Here is a 25,819-nt window from a genome sequence, read left to right as displayed (position 1 = left end):
AGGCGACCAGAGATTTGGATGATTGATTGATTACAAGGCTTAAGAGAAGAAAACCGTAACGCTCAGTGTTTCCACTAAAGGTTACAGCGGGAATTTGGTAATTCATTTTAACTACTTGTCGTTATAATACTTCTTAGTTAAGAAAAAAGTTCTACCACAGCTATATAAACATGAATTAATTGAAAAAAAAAAAAATAAAATCGATTATACGATGAAATATGTTTATCACAGGTACATTTTTTTTTTTTTAAATATAGTTTAAACACCTAACTTAGTAAAATGCTTTGTATGTATATTCGTGTAATTATCGTTTATATTATCGAATTGAGATTTTTCTAAAAGCTAAACGTAGTTTACTTATTCATTACATATCGTATTTTATATACTTTAATGTGTATTAAGTTTTTCCTTTCTTTTCATATATTACACTGTTACAAATATTTTTCTTATTTCAGTTTAGTTTTAGAGAAATATGACACTAACCATGCGATGTATATCTAAAAATGTTCTTAATCTCAAATTCTAATTTTAGAAAAAATTTCCAAAGAACTGCTTTATGATTTTCGTTATTCTTTTACGTATTTTTGTTGCCAATAATTTGTTGAATTTTAATTTTATTTTTTTTTTTTCTTACTTGATTTAATATTTCATTTGTGTGTGTCTCCATTATCTGATGATTGTGAGGAAATTCGTTTATCAAAAATATTTTTTTCTTTCTTTCATTTCGTATTTATGTTTTAAATATTTGAATAAAATTTACCCTGCCATCAACTCTCTACAGTCAATTTATTGTAATCTATCCGCGCTGTGCATATTTACAAATAGGCAGCCAGGGGGTGTAACCATTTACTCTTGTCTTCGTATTGCGACATTCTGTGATTTAAATGAGAGAATACAAAGCTGGTCACGAGACCAGCTCTTCTCAAAAACTTTCTTAATTACAAACACAGTTCATTTTGTTGAGTTTTTGTCTTGTTTTTTGCGTTTTTTTTTTTTTGCTTTGTTTTTTTTTTGCTTTGTTTTTTTATAAAATGTAATTAAACAATTCTTGATTAAACCTATTATATATAAAAATTGCAGTTTTTGCATTTTCTCTTGCTTTTTTACAGTTTCTTCAAACAAGCTATGGCACAAGTTTTTTTTTTTTACATTATTTTAAATACATTACACACGTACACGAATTTGGGGGCGTTATTTAAAATGAAGATTCTTAGAAAAGAAAGGAGAAGAAAGGTTCAGTTTTCGAACTAAATATCACAACAGAAAAACATAATTGAATTTAAAATTTTGATTGAAGGTCATGGCAGAAGCTTTGCATTATAAGAAATTGCTTCTTTGTGACGTTGGCAAACAATTGATTAGCATTGATCGAGCGGCTTTTAACATATACTTAGTAATTCCAGAGAATTGCAACTTTTAGGCAAAGAAGAAAATTAAGTAGAATTTCTACGGAACATTCTCTTCCCTTCAGAAGGTTCAGAAAAGTCCTCCTTTGAAAAGTTTGCTTTTGCTTGTTAGCACCAAACAAAGTTGCCCAACTTAAATCCAACTTTAAAAAACGTTTTTTAGAATACGATTGATTTAAGTTCAAAAATTTTATACCGATCACTCGCTTGTCGCAACTCCGGTAAGGATTGCATTATTTGCTTGATAGATGCAGAATCATGAATTGAAAAACTTTAAGCTCTACTGGGTTGTTCGGAAACCCGTTACGCTTGTTTTTTTCTTTTAAGGAGAATGTTATTGCAATTTCTCACAGCCAATTTCACACTTAGGCCGCATTGCCGGTACATATGTTGATATGTGATGATATATAGCGGGGCTTGTTTATGAAAAGATTTATTTAATTGTAAGCAATAGTATTTGCTTGATTCATGATCACGTAAAACCCCTCTGCCCTTTTAACTTGAACAAAAAAAAAAACAAAGTAATTTTCCGAACAACCCAATATATATATATATGCAGGGAGCATGACAAGACGATCAAATGATGCATCAACAAGAATTTTTTGCAAACTAATCTCAAATCTAATTTAAGTTATATCTTGAGATAATGGTTTCCCCTTAAATTACAAAACAGGACGATTATCCCTCCCTCCCTAGTAGGTAATATATGTTCAGCTTTGATGTATGTGAGAGTTGGTTAAAACGTTTCCGACATAAGAAAGAATTGATGCATTTTATCTTGAAACTTTTTTTTTATTTTTTGCAATCAATGCCGCTCAATTAAGCTATCCAAAGTTTCGCCGTGATAAATCACAGTGTGGAGTTTTCCTAGCCAGCGGTCAGCTTGTCTTTAAATTGTGTGAGCGTATTTGCTTCTTAAAACAAATATTTAATAACAATCCACAATACACAATTTTTCTACACTCGCATCAATTGACACAAACAAGTTTGAAGCAATAACAAAAGGCTGAAATTTCTGATAAGTTCTTATCGATGACTGCAAAAACACATTCTCATATATTTGCTGAATCGAGTAATCCATTTCAAACTGAGGGCTGACTTCAAAGCCCGCCTTGTAAGGACCAACTGGGTGCTAAGGCTACATCTTTCTTTAGGTAAAATGTTTACCGCAATACCTTCACTTTACCTCCCGATCAAATATTTTATGAAATCTTTGAAAAACGGTGACATTTATCATAATGTATGCAAAACATCGTACGCTTAAAGAAAGCGGAATAAATTGTATGTAACTTTTTTTTAAAACACGGGCGTCACAAACTCATTATGGAAACATGTACGCTTAATCAACGTTTGGCGGATTTGCTCAAGTTTCCAACTTAATCTACCGAGGTCGAAAAGGATCAAAAATTTTTTCGCGGTGTTCTTCGTCTTCGAGCAGAAGCCTTTTAGGATTAGTTTAAGCAAGCGCAGACGTATAACACACAAAAGAACATAACAGCAGGTAACTGCGATGAATACGTGGCATACTTTCAAGGGGTTCAAATATTTGAAAAAATTAATATTTTATATAGTGATTGAACAAATAATAATAATAATAATAGGCGCACGTTTTTTATTCATTGCTTGAGAAATTTTTCAACTTCTAAGAAAGTGATAATTTCGAAATAATTTAATCCTTTTAAACAGACATTAAAACCAGCAACTTATAAATGTTCTTCCATCAAAGGGGGCAGAAAGGGAAAATATTTCTTTTCGTAAGCATTTGTTGTTATTGTGTGCGTGTCTTTTTAAAATTAGGGATTATTGTAGGCGCCGTTAAAAAAACGTAAATATACTTGATGTTTAAAAAGAAAGATTTGCCGTGAACACGCCACGAATACATGAAAACTCCTTAAATTCTTATAGTTTTGTTGCAGTTACTCTGTCTTAATATTATCTTTTTTTTTTATGCAAAGTTTTTTTTAATTTGTTACAACCGCCACCTAGGGAACGAGGCATGTCAATTTCGTTATTGTTATGCAAATAGGCGAAAAAAACAACAGTTACATTTTCTAAAAAATTTAAAAATGAAAATGTTAATCTTCTCAATAAATATGGCGAAAGTTTCTGAAAGCTTAGGACTATTTAGACTACCTAGTATTGAATTTCATTTTCTACCCAATCAACTAGCAGTTGGCGTTCGTTGTTCTCATAATAATAAGAACATAGATATTTGATACTGAAAACGGTCTTCAAGGTGTTAGATACTTAATATTCGCACAAAAGACGAATAAAGTCCTCCTCTTATTAATATTATTATTATTTTTTTTTTTTTTGCTATTAGTTTTCACTATTTCGATGCCTACGAAAAAATTTCAATCGTTTTTTTTTTCTCTCATATTTACAAGAAATTGGTTTCGTTTATAAGTGAATAAATTAATATATTTACTCAGTTGCGTTTGTTGCAAGGTTCTATAAATGCTAAAAAAAACTCACTATAACACTAATAGTAAAATGACACTTACATGAGATTTTTCATTTTTTTCTTTTGTGTTTTTGTTTAAAATTTACATGATGCTATAAATTGCAGACTGTGGTAACACTAAAAGTATATGACAACGTCAGTTACTAAGCCGCCGCCACCATGAACACCTCCACTACACGGTCCATATCAATTGTTTTGTGTTACTAATTTAGCCGTCGTTATAGGCTCACCTGCTTCGGCGTACAAACACGAGCCTTCACTGCACGAACATGTATCACCTTCGCGTGAACTGCTACAGCATTCACTGCAATTGCGTGGCTCTCCCAGAACTTCGTAAGTGCAAGAACCACTGGAACTTTTTAGCATATGTTCACTTTCACTGATTTCAGCGAAACGTGTGCTGTCGGTTGGCTTGTGACAACGGTGCGTTAATGGTTTGCCAGTAGGGCCACCTTCTTGACTGCTCTCGGAACGTAGGGTATCATTTGCGTTCAGATGGCTATGATGATGTGCGGCGGCATGCGTATGATGATGGGGATGACCATGCGTTACATTAGAATGAGAGTGTCGTGAATGATCGGAACACTCGGAGGAACATTGATAGATTTGATGAGCTGATGAATTGTTTGGTATATGTGCGGCATGCAATGGTTGATACCAGCCTTCAACGTGTGGCGGCAATTGCTGCAAAGGTGAAGCCAAAGCATCACAACTAGTGCAGCCACTGCGGAGGAGGTAAACCGATGTAAAGAAACCAAGAGGAGGACAAATTAAAGAAACTTCTAAAAAATGCGCATCTCTCGAAAGTGTAATTCTTTTTCATTACGACAGTGTGTTCTTTTTACACTTTTTGAGGTTATGTGTCTTGACATATCCTCGAGATCTTTTGACATTTGAAATTGTTGAAGAGCCGCAGCTAAATTGAAGAGCGCAATGTGTTTGCAAGAGGTGCTAAATATTATTTTTAAACTTCACGGTTAGTTGGACAACCTTAGGCATTCTTGAGTCAATTTACGTTCGTTACATTCGTCTCATAACCATAGAATTAATATCTTATCAAAAACTGCATTTAATTTGTACCTCTGTTCTCTATAACTTCCCTATTAATGGTATGGAAAAGAAAATATTTTTTGTCTACGCTGGCGTCGCCGATATCATGTGCTCTTTTTGGGCTATCAATTTGTGATGTATTTGACGATAAGCTGTTCTTAGTTGTAGAACTTAAGGAGCCGCTACGGCTTTCCTGAAAATCAAGACCTTTAAATCCGACGAAGCTAGCAATTCGAATTCTAACACGAAATGCCCTTAAATCTACGAAAACCAGCGCTTGGTAAGTAACTGATTGCATGTTTGGACCCTATCCGGCTAGTTTTGGCTAGCCTATTTATAAAGAATTTAACGTTTAAGTTCGTGGCAGATGGTTCTATTAAAATAACACTGTCACCGGAAGAGTCATTAAGTGCGAAGTTCAGTGAGTCAGAGCTTTAATAAGAAACTTTGTGAAGCTGAGTGATAACTTACCGGCCATTTGAGCAACGAGAGTTGTGTGTACCACCCGGTTGATATTCACTCAGGGCATGCCTAGGCGCTGGATAATGGATATGTATATTTCTAGGCGGTAATTGCGCTGTTGCTGCCGCTCCTGTTGGATAATAAGGTGGTAAAGGGGGAGGATGTTGTCCCGTAGGAGTTACTTGATAACGATTTTGACCACCCCCGCCTACACAAGGCAAAGGGTTATTATAGTAATTCTCTTGCGTAGGACGTCCACTACCTGCGCCTCCCACAACACATTGGGGGGCCATACCCCAAGTTGAGAAACCACCCGACGAGCTGCTGTGTATAGAAGAGTTTAAGGCGCTTTATAACCAAAAAGAAAAAGAAAATGGTATAAGAAAAGAAAGCAAACAAAAAAGAAAACAAAAACAAAGCTTAACTACCTTTGATGTGCTGAAGAGCTGCCACTTTTCGAACTTTTCCTCGATGATTGTGGTGAGCCCGGTCCGTAATTACATGAGGGCACTGGTGGCGGATGTTCCGGTGGTGGTGGCAAAAATTCTGACCAATTAATTTGTTCTGTTAGTTTTAATTATTGGTAACAAAAACGTCAGCAGTAAGGTAAGCGGGGCGGGAGCAAAAGAAAAAAACATTCAAGGAAATCAAAGGTTAAAGATATTCAAAGTTACTTAAAAATTATATCAAAAGTACAGCACAACGTTTCTACGGTTTAAAACTCTCTATCAGTAAATTTAATTAAATATTATTATACGAAAAAAATTGTTCAAATATTTTAAATTCTTTTGTAAGCATAAATTTTTCTGTCTTGACTTTGTTCTATAGCCGGGGAAAATGTGTTAAATATGCTTTGTTATGCTTGACATTGAGTACATGGCCTACGGGTGATTAGGGTTTTTTGTGCTTGATTTCGTCTCAAAGAAAATCTATTTTGCATTACCATCCACCAAAAGTTTGCAAATACACACACACACACACACACACACACACACACACACACACACACACGACAACAACGCATAGAAAGCAGATAATCTCGATTTATTCTTGTCGTACAACAATGTATAACGAACGTGGTTACATAATAATAACTCACGACATCACAAACATCACTTGAGAATCTAAACAGGAAACACTTGAAAAATACACGCCTCAAGTAATTGAACTTTTAATATTACACAAAACTGTATAAATGGAGGAAATTCCGTATGTCTCTCATAAGGAAGAAGAAAAACGAGACTCTTCTTTTACTTTTCAAATGTTTACGAAGAGTCTGCAGGGTTGAAAAAATATCCTTAAGATTATTACAAAAAGAAATCTAACGTTTTAAGCAGCTGTCGATAGCAATCATTTGTTTTAATGCCAAAATCGTATTAAGAAAAAAAGCGGAACGAAAACTTATACCATACAGATCATATCATGGCTAAGGATACACAGCATTAAAGACGACAAACAATAAAGCAATGAAAGAAGGAAAGACAGGAAGAAAAAGCATTCGTCAAGTCCTATAAAATTCAAGTAAACGTTCTTAAGCTTAAAATCAATTGACTGCAAAAACAATTTCACTAGAGCTTATAGGAAACTTATAGTTAACTTGAAGAGAACTACGAAGATATGCATCTCATCCACCCTAACTTTTTACGGGATTTTATAAAAATTCGGGTCGGATTTCTTTTTTATTTTTTTCGATCGGTAGTTCAGTGTAAGTGCTTCTCGAGTTACTGTAACCCTATTCGTAAAAGAATCACAAATTCTCCATTCCACTTAGCACCCAATGGAGGGCGCCGGTCACGACGCGGATAATCAGCTCTACGGAGCAGTGAATTAGGTTGAATGACTTCTCCCTCGCGATTCCGGGAGTTCGTTATAACAAATAAGAGACCGATGGAAAAACATAGATATAAAGACTGAGAGTTAGGGAATGAGGTATAACAACATTTGTCACAAGAATATATAGATCTATATGAGTGATCCAGTATTGGTAACAATCAAAGTGACATATTTAGTGCATTCTAATAATTTAGTAGCAACTACTAAAACTAAAAAAACTAAAGAGAAAAAAGCTTTAGTTTTTCTGCGCCGTACGTTTTCAATGAAAAATTAAAAATCTCTTATATCAAAAAAAAAAAAAAATCAACAGGACAACAAAGGGCAAACGTAAAGTTTAAAGAAATCCAAGAGCAGTAAGTTTTTTATGGCATCTAAAGGAAATGAAAGGAAAATCAAGTTTTGGTAGAAAAAGGGTTAGGAAAACTAAATGTGACGAAAAAATAGAGAGTGAGACAGGGAGAGAGGGCGAAAGAAGAAAATCTTTAAAATTGATACAAACCTGGTGGATATTGATGATAATTGTGTTTACTGGAGACGGCACTATTCGATGCACAGACATTGGTTGTAATACCCTCTGAATTGGGTGAATGAGTACCTGAATCCTGATCAGTACTAGAGCCAGAAGTTTTCAAACACGTCGTCTCCGTGGAAGAAGTACCGATAATCATAGTAGTAGCATAAGGTGTAGGATTTTCCGGGCTCTGAAAGCGAAAGCATTTCATTGCCATTCTTTTTTCTTTCATCACGAGAGTATCTCAATTTACCTTTCGACAATTGTAAAAAGTGCTCATGTTTCTGGTATCGACTTCGGCATAATCCGTACCGGCATCCGAGGTATAATTCGATTGGCTGTTGGCATTTGATAGTAATTTCGTTTCACTTAGACCAGAATCTTTATCGGTATCGGTGGTACGCCAGCCTCTGTCAATCCATAAGCTATCCTTGCCGTTGATATTCAATGCTGTTATTTCATTGGCGCTAACTACTAAACTCATACGATATCGAACAAAAAGAAAGTAGAAAAACCGGACAAGAAAAAAGAAAAAACCATATGACGAATAAAATACTTGATAAGAATCTTTTTCTCATTTTTCTTTCCTTTTTTTTTCTGTATTATTTTTTTTGTGTATTGAAGTTAATTAAGGAGTATTCTGCTCGCGCTCGCATAAAGTTCTCAATATATATTGTAGCACACACAACAGGAAGTCATTAAAGTATCAATTTTCTAAATAGTGTCTATCACTGATACGTACGTCAAATTTAATTGATTTGCTAACGCTCGCGAATGCTGCCCAAGCTAATTGAAAGCAATTTATAGTTGAATCGATTACCAAGTGATTTTTGGTAAATAAATTAAAAGCTCTGGAAGCTATTGCGCAAAAAGGTGGGAGCAGTAACGGGTTAGTTGCTTTTAATTGCTGTGAAAATTCGCCGTCAGTCACGTTCAACCTCTTAGCCTAAAATTCATCATTAGCAGAAAATAATAAAGTCAAGGCGGGAGGTTAAGAAGAGTTGAAATTATGTCTCAATTAGTAATGAACTGTATGTTAAAAGTAACGAGGTTTCTACCTGTCAACTATGAGAACCAAAGTCGATGCGCGTTTACTCCGCTTGGTGAAGCACGGTAACCTCAACCCCGACACACAAGGCACAGACGTCTGATATCATTCGAAAATCAAACATATGACTTCGAACAACGTCCGGGGATTGGCTGGCAATGCCGTCGTTTTGGCAGAAAATCTTAGGAATCTTCCATTTTCTTTTGTGTCTTTCTTTTAGCTTTGCATTTCAACTTAAGCTGAAATATGTTTACTAAACGCTTAGCTTGTATTATAATTATAAGTAAAGGCATTCACGTGTACGCACAACAGCAATTTCGGTAGAAAACCGATAAAAATTTGTATCACACTAACGCACCTCGATGCACTTTGCGCAAAAATCATGAAGTAAGTAAGTTCAAAATAATTTCACAGATTTGGTTAAAAAAAACCTTTTACTAAAAGTTGACTTAAATCAATGTTTAATGAAAAGGAAAAGTCATCAGTTTTGATAAAGAAAGTTAAAGGTTTGAGATGAGCATTACTGCTAGCAATATAAAGATTTCATGAGCAGCTTATTCGATATTTTAAGACACTCCAACAAAGGCAAGGACTTTCAGGGCCTTTAGAGCAGCTCGATTGTTGGAGTTAATGCAGTTTAGCTGTCTCCTGCTGAGTATGTTCTTTGAATAGTGCTCTTAATGCGTTTAGTGCTCTTAACGCGTTAACAGGAGACAGAAACGAAAGATATAAAGGTAAAATTAGAGCTCCATCCGACCTAAATGCATTCATTACAAATCATTCTTAAGAACGCACACGCAGTTAGTCAATTGTCCAAGAAAACGCTTTGGTTTACGAGCTAAACTCCAATGATTTTCATGCTCTACGCTGAAGCATGAACTTTGGATATTACATGGATAAAACGGCCATCACAATTTGCAAAGTATTAGCTTTTAAATCGTATCTAAATCTGATCGGTTAATTGAAAAAGCGAACGAAGCAAAATGCTGTAATGGCGCTTAGGCCATATGAAGGAAATATAATGTAATAAAAAAAAAAAAAAGGAAAAAGTTGTATGGGAGGGATTAATTCGAAATTTTATACAAACTTTGCCTTAATGCAATCTAGCGTATGGTGTTACCGTTATTCTTTGGCAAAGCTTAGGTTCACTTACCACTCAAATGTCCCAGTTCTTTAGTTAGTTGATGACGTCTCTTAAAGAAAAGCATAGCGGCAGCGGCAGAAATTAATATGGCCAACAGCATCGTTATCACAAGAGCCATAAACCATGTCTCGTGTACAACGGTTGTTGACTTACGTTGAGTGGTTGTAGTGGCTGCGTCATCTGGCATCCCAACACCGTTAGGATGATAACCAAAATGGCCACCATCGCCCGCCGTATGGCCGGTTATGCTACTATGTGAACCACTCGGATGCGGTGGATGAACCAAATGGGTGGGATCCATAAACAATGAAACCTACAAGAGTAACATGCAGAAAGTTTTTGCATTTCATTTATTTTGTTTAACGTAATTTAGCAGTTAACGAACTCTGCTCATACCAAAACTTGACCACCACCGTTCAAGAGCATGTGTTGTTCAAGCTACTTATGCAATATGCATTTATTTTGTTTTTTGTTTTTTTTTTTTGTTTCCTTTGTTTTTTGCGTTTTTAATAAACTGCATAAATTTTTATTCTTTTCCTCTTTTTGTTTTTTCATTTAAAAATTTATTATACAACACGTGTTACTTTTTAAAGTGTATTCATAATACATAAAAGTATACGAACGCGAGAGCAAGAGCTTTTCATATACAATATATCCGTTCTTTTGCTGTGCTCGTGAAGAGTTAGCTCTTATGCGGCAGATGGTCAAGTTGAATTTTGCAGAAACATGAGGTATATGATGTGCTTTAAACTTGTACAACGAACTTAAGTTTACTGCCTTGCACTCTCTCTCCTCTTCCCACTTATATACCCACTTATATATATATATATATATGCGGTACACATACCGGTTTCGAATAGGGCCCATCACCAGCTTTAGTAAATGAGTTCAATCTGACGTTGTAAGTGGCTCCAGTGGTGAGATTATTTAAAAGTACTGACGTAGTGGTTGCATTTAAAGTCATATTTGCCAAAACTTTTAACGTATTGCCAGCGGTTACCTAAACAACAACAACAATAATAATAATAATAATAATAAACAAAACGGGGAGGAAAATAGGAACAAAAAAAGGAAGAAAACAAAAATTAATGAAACAAAAAGTAATAAATGCATAAAATTCATATATTATTCTCGAACATTAATTACGAATGTATACCTAAGCTAGGTACATGCGTGGATGCGACTATGTTTACAATTCCATGAAAGCAAAAACTTAATTTACCTCAATTTTATAGCCCAACAAGTTGCCATTATGATGCTGAGGCGGGGGTGGTGACCATCTTACCCAACCGGCCGTTAAATTATACATTCCAATTTTGATGCTGTCAGGTGGCGCCGAGGGTACTAGGAATAAAATATAAAATTTAGGAAAATTTTTGAAAATTAAAAAAAAAAAAAAATCGAATAGGGTAGGAGAAAAGAAAACAATTTTGCATAATCGTCATCAAACAATGTTTTTGTTCATATGCAGAGAGGGAAAAAAATATTTGCTTAAACACACAAAAATATTTCCTCTATTTTCGCGTTTACCATTAAGCTTTATTTGTTTTGTTTTTCTTTTTTTTTCTTCTTTTTTCATCTACTAGACTAGCATACACATCCCTATGCGCCCACAGGTTTATACCTATGTTCTGTTACTCTGACATTCTGTTTTCGTTTCCGGACTATATGTCCTTTGCCAATTAAAATTTCAAATTAAACCTTTACGTATGCAGGTGTATATATATATATGTACATATGTATGCATGTAGGTATGTACGTAGGTGCGTGTGCTCATGTGTCAACGTAAACTAAATGTACAATCTTGTACGTATATATGTTTTAGTGATGAGCTGGTGCTTTACATAAAATATTTTCTCATGTTTTATATGAAAATTTTTTCCATCTCTCCGTACAATGCTTTGTTTTTTATGCATGCATACCATTTTTTTCTTGTCTTCTTTTAGTTTTGTGGTTTTTGTGGTCTTCGAAACGCCCGAAATAGTCACTGCAGGTGTGTGAGAGAAGCAGAGATAAATAACGAAAGTGGGAGAGAGACAGACAGACAGAGAGAGAGAGGGAGGGACTACGTTTGTTTATATTTTTTACATTTATTATTTAATTTGCATAAAAAGTTGTTGTTATTGTTTTTCAAATTTTTTTGTTTCTCTTATTTATTTCCCTTTTTCTTCCTTTCACCTTTCTTCTTCCTGATGAAACACAATTTAATATATTTTTATTCACAGAGCTTGCTTTCTTTCCGCTTACAATTTTGTAACCCAAAGGATTTATGGGAAAACTGTTAAACGGTAGCAATTATGAGGTTTACCTTCGGTTTAAGTTTTAAACTTAATTTCATAATGGAGACACAATAGGAAAGAATCCCTCATTTAGTATGAAAATCTAAGTCTAGCAGGAATTTTATATACTAAGTAAACGTAAGCATTACATAGGATAGGATTTAAAAAAAAAAAAACAAGTAAGAAAGTTATATTTGGCGGAGCCGAGTCTCGCACTCCCATCACTATGCTTTTCGTATTATACTCTCCAAGCTCTTTTATCTGATACCCATATCGCTGGTATTATTAACAAAAAATTGATCCACAAGGTCGCGGTGTCTACCATAAGCAATTTAGAGTTAATCCATTTTTAGGCAGATAATATATATCTTCATTTGAGGAATGTACAAAATAGTTTCACATATTCTGATTTATTTACCTTATGTTAAATAAGAGTAAAATCTCAAAAAAAGTAAAGACAAGAAAATTTAATCACTCATAACTTTGTGAAGGCATGGCCGATTTTCTCCTTTTTCGAGTTGCGTTCAGTTTATGCTCGACTACGTGCTTCCGTTCTCGCCAATTTGGCCTATTTTCAATACCAACTTGCGAACAAAAACTTCCTATGTTTCCAACAAGTTTGAGGTGGGTGGATACCTTCATTTTTGCGAGCAGGAGAGGGCCAACAACAAACACCACACAAACAAACAGATGGACAGACATGGCTAAATCAGTTCAGAATTTGACGCTGATCAAGGACATATACACTTTATAGGCTCTCTGAAGTTTTCTTTTGAGTCTTACGTACATTATTAAAAAAGCAAAATGGGTATACGACTGTCTTACGGTGGTGGATATAATAATGAGAAATTTTTGTTCTAAATAGACGTTATACGTATGAGTACGACGAGTAGATTCGTCAATGACGGTTAACTTGTTAATCTTTAATATTTACTCAAGTGCTTGTCGGCTGATCAATTTAAAATTCATACTCGTAAAAACTTCTCAAACCTTTCTTGTAGATTTTATTTACCGTCTCTTTTGATTTAGAGTGACCTTTATTTGAGTGGTAGGTAAGTCACGCGCATGGAGCTTTGGCAGGGGTAATCCTTCTCTTGACCTTTAGAAATGCTTGAGCCTTATCTAACACGTCTTGATATAGTCATGAATGTAGAGTAACCTTCTTGACTCCTAAAAATACTTAACTCTTATGATCGATAATTAAGGAGTGAATGAGATCGGCGTCAATTGATCCACTAGTTTGACGTTTCTTCGTAGAGCTTGCTAACCAAAAGTTAAAGAATATCGTTTATAGTATTTATGTTAAAGAAAATTTTCTCAGAAATTAGAAGACGTCTACGTTTATATGTAAATAAACGAAACCAATTCTGCCTCCTGTCAAGGAACCTGCAAAAGATTGCTAGGTTCGGATAGACGTCGCCGTAGGTTAATGTCTGTGTTATTGAAATAATTGTAACCAAGTGTACATATAACATTTATAGCAGCTCCATAAATAATTAGAAAAATTAAAATGCATTTCCATTTTTAATCATTAGCCAGTTCGCAGAGCTTCGTTTCAAGAAGAAAGTAAACAAAAAAGTAATAAAATAAGTAATTAATATGTGTTTTGAATGTAAAACTTGAATCGTTTTGTGTTATTATTGAATGAGAAAATTATTGTTACAGAAGAATACCGTGAAGCGAACGACTAAATACTGGTTCGCGAAGTCGAAATACTCGGTAACAACGAAACATACGAGCAAGTTAATCTTAAGAACAACAACATATCGAAGTGAATCAATTATGTGCCCTATATTTTGGGAAACGCATGGTATTTTCTTCATCGACTAGTTTGAAAAACAGAGAACATGTGACAACTTTAGTTTGAAAGTGCGACCCGAAATCGAAGTCGACAGCTATAATGCCAAAGTTGCATGGATCGAAGTTCGAATTCGTACTTCACATACCCTATACTCCTTATCAAACCTCGTGCAAATCATAACACTTCTTAAATCTGAAAAGTATGTTAGTATACGAGAATGACTTGTAAAAAATGATAAGGTTATTGTGAAAACCAAAGCATAGCAAGTCCTATAAAATAGTCATTGAAAATTTAGAGGATCATTTTACTACTTCTGATGCAAACTAAGTTGAAACAACATTTTTTATTTGTATTTAGCCGCGGAAATTACTGACCAACGTAATATATGCTTTTTTCTGTACATTTACTGCATGCAACTGATTGTTTAAAATGTACTCCACGCCCATTCTTCGTCTACAGTTATCGTTAAATAAAACAAGGAACAGGTAAGCGTACCCTTTAAGTATAACCCTTCATGTTCGCCATCTCAGATGAAAACATTTGACATATTAAGCGCATTAATTGGTAGTACGAATTATTCTCATCGGGCATAAAATCAATATCTTTTACATATTACAAGTTGGATATTGCAAGCGTCGATTAATATTTGTAACGCGATAGCAGCATGACGACCATGAAGAACTCAACAATGGGCGATAACGGACGAACAACTTCTTCATGTAATTAAGAAAATACTATCTTACCATTCTAACTATTACAAGTCTTATCTTTAAAAAAGAGGGGAGAAAAACGAGAACGACATAATTTATTTCACTTACCATCTTCATAAGTTTGTACAATTTTCGAGTTGCTCGGCTGACCTTCTAACGTTTGATAGAAAGGCGCCAAAAAGAATTCATACTTAGTATATTTCTTCAGATTGGCAACCACATGCGATTCAATTGATGGGTTTAAAACCGTCATTATATTGTACTGTTGAGAATTGGCGCTAACATCGCGATAGCGTACATAGAGACCCTGTAACAAAATGTAAATAATGCCTTAATAAGTCTGATATCATAATTAACATTTCTTTAACGAATGTCAGTGAAGTGATTAAAATAGCAATGCACACGAAAAATCCAATTAAATTTCTCCACCTTTACGTGTCATACAAAATGCAGAAAGCAAAAAAAACAAAAACTCAAAAACATGCATTATGTTCACTGCCATATGCAAGCAATAAAAGATGAAGCAGTATGAGATAAATACGTACCTCAACATATTTTTCGGTAACACTGACATGCATAACCCAATCCAAACGTACGGCTGTGGAATTTATGGCCGCGGCATCGATTAATTCAACAACCTGATGATGTAAAAGTTTCGAAGGGACCGAAGGATATGAAATGAAATTAAAGGTAAAGAAAACTTGAATATTTGCGCTAGTGCCCATCAGATATAATGAAATTTCTCTCTTGTTGATGTTATTTTAAATGAAAAATTTTTCTCAAAAAAAAATTACCTTAAAATGCATTAATTTTACACTAAAGCTATTATTGGGAAACACATCCTGGTCATGTGCAAGAGTAAGATATTCCTATAAAGGTTTAAGGTTTATGTACAAGTTTAACACAACAATGAATTTCTATAGCATACTTTCAAGCATGTATTTACTTCGATTGTTTCAAAACCCGGTAATTAATAATAAAATTATCATCATTTCGTATATAAACTACTAGTGGTGCGAGAATAAACACAAAAAAAAAAAATACAAAAAGAAAGAGAAACAATAATAATAATAATGAAAACAATAAATCAGAAAAATTTTGTTGAGATGTTGCCAACAACAACTGCACCAACAATAGCGACTTTATCAACGACGCAACATTAATGTTTGTGGCCTCAGTCTGCAGGTTTTCAGCTCAAACGTCATATTTTTCAATATTGATTTTATTTTAATATCTTCATACACATAAAGCCTCGTGCATGTAGCTACATATATACATGTGTATGAATACGCGTATCGGCTGTTGTGAGCATTAAAAAAGCAAAGTGTTGAAGGTATATGTGAATGTAAACCATGCGATATGAGGGCGACTGCAATATAATGAAAAATTTTGTACTGTTTCTATGACATCATCGTATGATTGTGTTGGTGTGCGTAAGTGTTGTTGAGTGTTTGCCTGTGAGCAGTACAAGCTTTGTGTTATGTGTAAATGTACGATATATCGAATAATTTTTTTGCTTTTTTTTTTATTGTGGTTACAGTTGCGTTTATTATAACCACATATGTATATGAATACATTTTATGTTTTGCGTGTAAACAACACACATGTTACGCACATATGTGCGTACAGGTACAAGCACAAGCGAATGCAATCTTTCGCACGCAATCGTCTGCTTATGACAAAATGCGCCAAGTTAATTGAAAAGTTCTTGGAGCACAGAAAGGAATAATACAAGTTGGCAAATTTTAAAAGTTTGTCGTGTTTCATATACACCTCGTGGAAGATTTTCCAGCTCGTCCGCACCAATGCTTAAGCTTTGAATAAAAAGTTGTGAACTTCATTTTCTAAGCGTGAAATATTTAAAACTGTTGAATGAGTAAATTGTTTGCACTTAAGAGTAACACAAATTAAGAAGACGGAAGATTTTTCCTTCAAACAACTTTTACTTACGTAGCTTTGTTTAAGAAAAAATTTTGCGGGTCAGCACATTTACCTTGCACGAGGCCTCTATATTTTCTAAAGGACATAAAGCGAAAGGAACTCATAAGCATTTTGGATAATGTTCGATATTACTTGCTAACAATATGTGGGTATTTTCGGCAAGAGTAAATTTTTATAACATAAGGTTTCATCCAAATCGAGATAGCAAAGCTAACTAAAAATAATTTTATGCCTTGATCACCTTCACTGAAACAAGGCAGTGACTGAAGAATCTAACTCGAAATTTTGCGTTAAACAAATATCGAAAAATAATGACTTGACTAAACAAAGAAATAGAGTTTTAATCGGTTGGAAGTGTAAATATAACCACTGCTTACTCAAAAATTGAAAGAACAGTTCACTGAAACCATGCTGCAACTGTAGCCCATCTTTTTTGCGAATCATTGATTTCGTCTCTGAAGAAATCCTGCTGTTTGGAGACGATGCACAAAAAGACTCGTATTTGGGCATTTGTGGAAGAACGGGTCGAGCAAGCAATAAATCATGTGTTGAAACCCATTCTGATCGCAATGACTACAGTCTCCTGATAGCAACGAGTGGGACAGGACATTTCAAATTCAAAACATTTCTTGAAAGAGTTTTGCTAAATGGTGCCGATTTTTGTCATAGTACAAACTAATGATGCTATGACTTTTGCCATTTAGTTCTCCTTTTTCGTCCCAGTTGTATCAGTCTGTTATTGGTAGTCTTCCCCGGTGATATTTGGGTAAAACAAATCACAATACACCTCGCCGAACGAATCCGCCCCAAATGTGACCGCTGTCGATGCATAGCTTTATCGTCGCTATTTTAGATATTGTGACGCAGCCGTTTTGCATTCGTAACTATTTAGCAGCACCATTCTTCGCATTAAACAGGGAAAATTATCGCATTTTTTCGTACAGCTTTTACGCCTATCCCATACACCAAGAGACTAAGTTTTAGACGCATCACTATGACAACGCATGCGCTTACACACAGCTTAAAAGGAGTACTTTCTGATGAAGAGTTTATATTATAGAGTTATTTAGCGCCTTACAGTACTATTCACTCTCTCCTTTAGAAAAAACGCGCACCTATTCACACATACAACACGACGGGGCCGAGTCTCGCACTCCCATCACTATGCTTTTCGTATTATACTCTCCAAGCTCTTTTATCTGATACCCATATCGTTGGTATTATTAACAAAAAATTGATCCACCAGGTCGCGGTGTCTACCATAAGCAATTTAGAGTTAATCCATTTTTAGGCAGATAATATATATCTTCATTTGAGGAATGTACAAAATAGTTTCACATATTCTGATTTATTTGCCTTATATTAAATAAGAGTAAAATCTCAAAAAAAGTGAAGACAAGAAAATTTAATCACTCATAACTTTGTGAAGGCATGGCCGATTTTCTCCATTTTCGAGTTGCGTTCAGTTTATGCTCGACTACGTGCTTCCGTTCTCGCCAATTTGGCCTAATTTCAATACCAACTTGCGAACAAAAACTTCCTATGTTTCCAACAAATTTGAGGTCGATACCTTCATTTTTGCGACCAGGAGAGGGCCAACGAAAAACACCACACAAACAACCAGATGGACAGACATGGCTAAATCAGTTCAGAATTTCACGCTGATCTACAATATACTTTATACGGTCTCTACAGCTTCCTTTGGGACTTACATACATTATGGAAAAAAGAAAAATGGATAAACCCTAATCTTACAGTGGTGGGCATAAAAAGTGTCTATCCGACATTCCGATCGCTCTCCACCTCAGAAATGAACGCAATCGAAGAGAACTTTTTTAAAGAATCTGAAAATGGAACACTGTGGGAAAGGAATAAACGATTCCAACAGTTATCCGAAGAAGGGACGTCAGCTCGAAGGAGCACTGACCAAAGATTAAAGCAATGTTGTCAACAGCATGGCTTCTTTGTCAAAATTTTAAAGAACTTAATATTGAATAGTTTAGAAAATATTGAATCCGAGCGATTTTTTTGCATGCAGATGTCTGTCGGTCAATTCGTTTTCATATGCGTTACGCTTTGAGAGTAGCTAACGCTATCTGCCTCTGTTATTAAGCTCATTACTTTCTCAACTAGATAATGTGTATGTAAAACGTGGGAGTTTATATGAACTTATACATATATAGTGCTCTCTTTTATTTCATATTCACTACACTTTGTTGTATTCAAAAATGTATACGTGTGTGATTGAGATATTTGTACTTAAATAATGTGCATGTGTGTTTTGCAGTCGAAAAGGGTATGTGTTTAGTTGATTCTGTATTTTGTATATGTGTACAGAAGTGAAATGCATATACAATGTAACAATGAGTATTGTTCTACATATGTATATTCATATATATCGTAACAAATATTTATTTTACACTTGAACAAACGGGTCAATACGACGTCATACCTCAATTACCGTTATCGTTAAGCTTTTAAATGTATTTACGAAAATCGTACTCGTACTCAGTTATACGCGTATATGAACACCCGCATACACTAATTTCACTTTATTACATCATTTCGATTCGCTCACCCAAATTCTACTCGCATACATCCACTCTGATGTGTTTTTTTTTTGCACATTTTCCGAATACGGATCAGTTTTCGTATTTCATTCATGTGCATTTAAATTGTGTATAAATTTTTAGTAAAAATTGCCATAAATTAGTATTCATATGTATATGTGTGCATGTATATATTAATGTATATGTATGTATGTATGTATGTATGTATATATCTATATACATGGTATATTTGATTTTCTTGTTATTATTTTTGTTGTAATTTCATGTAGAATATTTATTTGGCATATCAGCGCAATTTTTATTTATTTTTTTTCATATTTTATTTATTATTTTCCAACACAACATGAATATGTTCGGCGGCCATCGCTGTTGCTACATGTGAGGCATATAAAAGTGTCGCTACGTGTAAATAATTAAAGATGTGTGGCTGTTTGCCATCTCTGTTTCCCTTTCATTTTTCTACGTGCAAATATTTTGTTGATTTAAAACCTGCATCGAATCTGTAATCGAAGCTCCTAAATATTTATATTTCTTCAACTTTTGTTTAATTATTTAAGGGAATTTTTTGATTTATTTTTCATTTAGTAGATTATCTAAATCCACTTCGAAAATGTATCCTTAAAAAAAAACAGCTTGTAAAACACGTCGAACCGTTTCTAAACTTTCCACTAATTTTGTCCTTTCATGTACGACCCTCGAAAACTCTCATCATATACTTTGCTCTCTGCTCTGTTACATCTGCAAGTTCATCATAACTTCCATACGTGCAATTATCTATTCGTCTTGTTTACAAATCTATTCCCCATCACTTTCCTCTATCTGGACTAATGTCCATGCTGGAATGCATGTAACAGCTGCACAATGCCGCTGTACATCCCCATACATTTGCTGCATCTATCGAACGTCCGCTATATGATACGCTTCTATTTTGCTTGTACGTGTATTCCGTCCGAATTGATTGTGTTCATATCTTGCCTTTGTCGGCATTTCCGCTCGTTTCTTATTTCCACAGTGTTTGCACTATTAGTTTATCCACAGATATGGTCTTTCTACAAATCAAACCTTATCTGTCAGACCGTTTGACTTTTGAGTTTGCTTGATTCGTGCGTTAATTCTGAGACAATACGTTCGGTCTCTCCCCATATTCGTAAGTTCATTTTGCACTGTAACTTGTTATACATGTTTTAGCGCCATCCCGTTTCCTTTTATCCCCTGTTCGTGATTTCTGTATGGAGGCACATCAGGTTGTTCCATTCACTGGTTTACGACGACTGTTAATGTGTCCGTCCCCTCGTACGGCAATTTGATTTCTTCTGCTCGAAGCTTTATGCATCATTACGTCTGCTTTGTTCTTAAACTCATTCTGCCTGTAAGCCCGACTGACAATCTTGCTTGCGGATTGTCCAGCTGTCCATTCTGCTTATCTCATCTAGCTTTTGACTGACCGTATTTAAATACCGAGCCCTATCCAGAAACTTTTCTTCTAGTACCAGTCATGTCAACAGCCCCTGACATTACGAAACAGCCCTTGGGGGAGTTTCGTTGTGGCTAAGGTTAGCCCAAAACGAGAGATACATTTTTTATTCGCTGTAGAGTTGCATACCAGACGGGCACTAGACCCAAAACAATTAAAGGCTTTGCAAAATCAAGTCAAAAGTTTGATATATGTGCACATCAAATTCTGGACGTAGTTATTTGCTTAATATTTTGGAGATAAAAACCTAATTTTCCCCCTTAAATTGAGAAAAAAATATATTTTAGATATCTCTGTCATAAAAATTCGTTCGATTTTTTACCAAAGTTCATGAGGTATTCAAAATTCTCATTTTTGTAATAATTTCTCGTTTCTTATCTTAGGTGTTGCAGTATGAAAGAAAAAAAAGGAAAAAAATTCTTCAGGTAGGAGAGCATTTGTATACAGTTAACTCTATTCTCCTAGCCATTAAATTAAACACCCAACCGTTAAACCGTTAAACCGGTAACGGTTGTCGCCATCCCGTGGCCCACACGCGATTCTATTTTTTATTTGGATGTGTGTGTGTCTGTGTTTGTTTGTTTGTTTCTTTGTTTGCGTAAATTTTTTAAACAGTATTTAATATAATTTTAATAAACAGCTTTTAGCTAAGCATGTTTTACTATCATAGTTAACTTTAGGCATTCGTTTCGCATGTACACAAAACGTATTGTTGTTTGCGTTGACACATACCAGACTGGCGCTTAAACCTGCTGTTTGTGCGCTTGTTTATAATTGTGTGTTTGCGCATGCCGCCTACAGTGTTATTTTGTTGACAGTATTTTATGTACGTATATGAAAATAGAAAAATAAAAAACTAAAACAACAAATTTCACAATTTTTACTTTTGGTTACACTTTATCTTTACTAGCGATCTCTATGACACTTTTCTTATATGTTATTGTGTTTCCTAGAAACAAATACTTGTTCGTGTTGTTTGAAAGTTAATTGGCGCTTAATTTTTTTTCTTCAGCATGCTATTTAGCATTACCTTTGTGAAATTTATTAAAATATATACATAGTTTATACTTATAGTAGCGAAGTGCTAATAGTGAAAAACTCGCTTAAACTCCTATTGTGAAAACTGTTGATTTGATTTCAAACGGGAGCGGTAAGAGGAACTTTGAAGATCGTGAAAAAGTCTTCAAATGTCTAATTAACTGCACTTTTTGTTCTATTCGATTCAGAACTTTTCAACATCTTTCCTCCCTTCTTTTCTTATATCTTTTGCGTTGTGCGACCAATCATAGGGTCGAGGGGATATCGTCGTACCTACAACAGAATGATGGTCGGAGAGCTGTGAAGCAGGAGAGAGAGAGAGCGAGGGATATGGAGTGGTCGCAGCAAGAAAATGCGTATCGGTGAGTGCCGAGCACCTACTACGTCGACATTGTAGAGTTGAGCAATATTTGGCTGATTCCGTACAACTATATACGGATTTACAGTTACATTTGCTTGAATTAGGCGATTGCATAAGTTTGCAGCTTTTAGATGATTTCATTACATAGTCGCGTGTCCTAACTGACATGAAAGTTGCCAAACCATATCTTAGTAAAAAATGTAAAAGTGATTAGTTATTACTTCATTCAGAAATAATAGCGTTTTGGAAGTGAATCCAAGTTCTGCAAACAAATTACATTCGACCAAGACAAAAAACTTTGACATGGCTTTGAAAAGATTTATAGTCGTTATCGTGAACTTGCCTTTTCAAAATCAGCAGCATGCAAATGGTTCGTTCGTTTACCTTTAAGACTCGACATAGTCGGAGGAACCAATCGTTGATAAAGTTGTAAGAGAAGAAGAAATACTCAATATTTGGGCACCACATGAGCTAACAGACAAAAGTTTAAGTGATAAAAGATTGAAAAGTAGTGTCATTGGACGGTTAGTTTCGGTATTTAATGCCAACAAATAATGCGATTAAACTGTTCCGGAATTCCACAATAAGAAAGACGCTGTCTGTCCGTATAGAAACGCTTATCCAAAAAAATCTTTAATGGCTCGGAAGAAGTTGCTAGGGCTTGGCTAAGACGTTATGAACTATCTACCGCACGAACCGGACTTTGACAGAGTTGATTACCCCAGACTCATAGCAAAAAGAAATCCGGTACAGGACGGACAAAGTTAACGCACAATTCGGAACAGAGATGCTTGAGGAACTGTGCAATAACGAGCGCAATATTGCAATTTGAGAATTTCTTTCGACCCAAAACGTATGCAAAGGTGGCATCAATAATTCCACTTTGGTTGAGCCTCTAAGGTTCATCATGGTGGCGTGTGCTAGAAAAACGGTAAAGTTTAATTTCACCATTGTGCCGTACAGAAAATGTTGTGCTTATTGTTAAGTAATTTATATATGTTTTTGATTTTAAATTTACAAAAATTAGTTTAAACTAAAGTGAATAGAAATCTTTTGGGAAATGCAATGTGAAATAAGCAAATAATTTAAGTTCAAAAATCATTTGGCGCCAAACACCTTCGAAGTCATTCAATTAGGGCTAATATAGCTCATTTAGATTGTATTAAAAATTTTTGATGAGAAACAGCTACCAACTTATTTATACGATCACCTCAAAATAATGATAATTAGTGACACCAAATAAAAAACCTGGAACCAGTTAATGGTGGTCGACATTGAATGATCACTCGACTCAGCCATCTTCTTCGACAGTGCTGTTTTATTAGTTGTGTGTCGACTACGTTTGAGTCGAATACAGTTTTTTAGAGGAGAAAAACCCAAACAGAAAGGAAGAGGAACAAAATAAATAAAAAAACAACGCACAATAATCGAAATAAATTTTTTTCATCAATCAATGAAACTGCCTCGAGTAAGCACTTGTTGAGAGATGTGCTTTAATAATCCTTCAATTCGTCTTTTAATATTTCCCAACTAACTTCTTTTTAATACTATCCTTTTATTTGATGACACCAGAAGAAAATAACAAGTACTTTTTCTTCCCAATATTTTAAAAATTCCGTCAATAGTAGGATTAGTTAGTCTCTGTGTTCATTAATTGCACCAAATGAGTGCATTTCGTTCATTATCTTTTCTTTCAGTATGTTATTCGACGGTCATTTTATCGTTGAATGAATTTTCATTCGACACTGACAAAAAACATATACATTATCACGTGCTGTAAACTCGCTACTCGAAGCCTCGACTCGAAAGCGGATACGACGTCGACAGTAACAAAAATGCAGACGCAACAATTAGCCTCGAATTTATTCGGCTCCGACTATCACAAACAGGTACTTAGTTTCAACGTGCTCTTATACAAATAATTCTTTGCCTAAATGTATGCTAAGATATTCAATAGTATTCTATGTACTCATTTGAAAGGAACTAAAACATTTAGAATAAATATATTTTTGACGTCCTGAATTAATTACAAGTGCAGATTTCTCAGGTATTGCCGCGATCTAGGCGACGGCTTAACGAGGTAATTTCTAGTACTAAGCCTGTTTGCATGAATTAAAACAAAAAGTGCACAAGGTGTCTTCAAGGTAATCCGGTTATTGAACACGGATTTCAGGAATTTTCTCTAAGCAGATCACTTTTGTAAGCGAACGTGTTTGGATTTTCACAATTTGCTTTTCTTGTCAGCCCCAACATCCAGTTCTCAAAACGAGTAGCAATTTAATGCATTCAAGTCAGAGCTAAAACTAAAAGCTTTTATATCAGCCTGTTGAAGATTTATAAAATATGTATAGAATAACAGAATAGATGCGTGCGATATCCCTTTACAAAATTTAATCTGCTTAACGTTTTTATTTCATTTCTTTTAGAAATAAAAAGAAAAAAAAATCTCATCAACAGACAAAGCACACCGACCGTGTAAGCAAGAAAACACTTTCAGCCAGTCGTTGCAGCGCATTTTATGAATTAAACCAACCGGAACGTTTCTTGCCTCAGCCGACCATAATATTAATTAATTTGCTTATTTTTCATTTTCTAACTTAAATGTTTTCATTCCTCCGATTTTATTAAAATCTCTCGAAATTAAATTTGATTTCTCCAGGATACTTATTGGTTGAAAACTGCTTTAAACTTTATACAGTTTTACCAGAAAAAAACGAAGAAAATTCTTCCCTTTAATTCTTGGTATAGCGGCAAATATATTCATATAGGCAGACGTGTGTGTGTGTATGTTTTTGTTGGATATGTGTTTCGTAAAAGAAATTGCGTTTTTTTTCTTCTCTTTAATGCAAGTCAAGAGTCTTGTTTGTGTCTTGTTAAGTGTTGCTGTTGTTTACCCTCATTTTTCCCTGACTGCTCTGTCGTTGGGTTTCCAACAGCGTTCATTATTATTTTGTCCTCGGCTCAACAATTCAAGTGTTTTTCAGTTTTTTATTTCATTGTACTGTTACTCTTTCTCCCCATTTTCGTTCTTTCTCTTCGTATTTTTTTTTTCTTTTTTTAAAAAAAAGAAACATTGAAAACAAAGAGCAAACAAGAATTGAAAAATAAAAAAATTTTTATTATTAAAAAATGAAAAAGTTTACACACAGACAGTTCAGAAAATTATTGAGCAAAATAAATCAAAATGTTTAGAAAAAATTGTAACAAAAACAACAACATAAAATAATAATAATAAAATAAAAATATGCAGTTAGTTTAGCGAAGACTTAATTTTCTTTAGAATGGCCAGTGAAAGCAGAAGAAGGGAAATTTATTTCAAGACTTTTTCGTAATTAAGCAAAGGCAAACAAGAAACAAATAATAAATCGGTTTAAAATAAGTTTCTCAACGCCAATTATTTGCACGGTTTTGGCGCCTTGTATACCCTGCGCCTCTTGTGGTACAAAGGTATATAGGTGTATGGATGTAGATATGCAACACTAATAAGGGGTTGAAGATCGACTGATCGATTCAAAGTTATTTTATAAGTCGATTTAAACTTTTCTCTCCTTTTGCCCACCTTGTTTTCCTGTGTTCAAGCCACATGTACCAATTTTTGAGATATTTTGATGAACTTTTGGAAAAGAACGCGTTTTGTCCTAACTATGAACGCTAGTGAATATAAGTCGAATCGGAGGAATTTTTTGACCACTTCCAATATGAAATTCTATTTCGAAAAGTCGTTATA

At 34.6% G+C, this 25,819-nt stretch overlaps 1 protein-coding gene across 6 annotated transcripts in view; it reads right to left on the bottom strand.

The window, feature by feature from the left end:
* The window catches only part of LOC119640907 (roundabout homolog 2), a 201,409-nt gene that overhangs the window by 12,355 nt on the left and 163,235 nt on the right, over positions 1 to 25,819 (bottom strand). For 3 of the 6 annotated variants that reach the window (XM_038039240.1, XM_038039239.1, XM_038039244.1), the window contains 10 exons: positions 15,254 to 15,346; positions 14,817 to 15,015; positions 11,141 to 11,262; positions 10,766 to 10,918; positions 9,928 to 10,231; positions 7,980 to 8,200; positions 7,715 to 7,916; positions 5,811 to 5,946; positions 5,392 to 5,730; positions 1,838 to 4,594 (listed from right to left, as the gene is read on the bottom strand). In XM_038039240.1, coding sequence (XP_037895168.1) covers positions 4,057 to 4,594; positions 5,392 to 5,730; positions 5,811 to 5,946; positions 7,715 to 7,916; positions 7,980 to 8,200; positions 9,928 to 10,231; positions 10,766 to 10,918; positions 11,141 to 11,262; positions 14,817 to 15,015; positions 15,254 to 15,346 — 2,307 coding nt within the window. In that variant the 3' untranslated portion in view covers positions 1,838 to 4,056. Of the gene's footprint in view, positions 1 to 1,837; positions 4,595 to 5,391; positions 5,731 to 5,810; positions 5,947 to 7,714; positions 7,917 to 7,979; positions 8,201 to 9,927; positions 10,232 to 10,765; positions 10,919 to 11,140; positions 11,263 to 14,816; positions 15,016 to 15,253; positions 15,347 to 25,819 lie in introns of those variants that run through there. The other 3 variants (XM_038039242.1, XM_038039243.1, XM_038039241.1) reach the window with 2 other exon arrangements.

This window comes from Glossina fuscipes, unplaced genomic scaffold, assembly GCF_014805625.2.
Source record: "Glossina fuscipes isolate IAEA_lab_2018 unplaced genomic scaffold, Yale_Gfus_2 133, whole genome shotgun sequence".
Classification (NCBI taxonomy): domain Eukaryota; kingdom Metazoa; phylum Arthropoda; class Insecta; order Diptera; family Glossinidae; genus Glossina; species Glossina fuscipes.
Note: the sequence above shows the minus strand (reverse complement) of the source record. Positions and strands in the feature narration are given on the sequence as shown.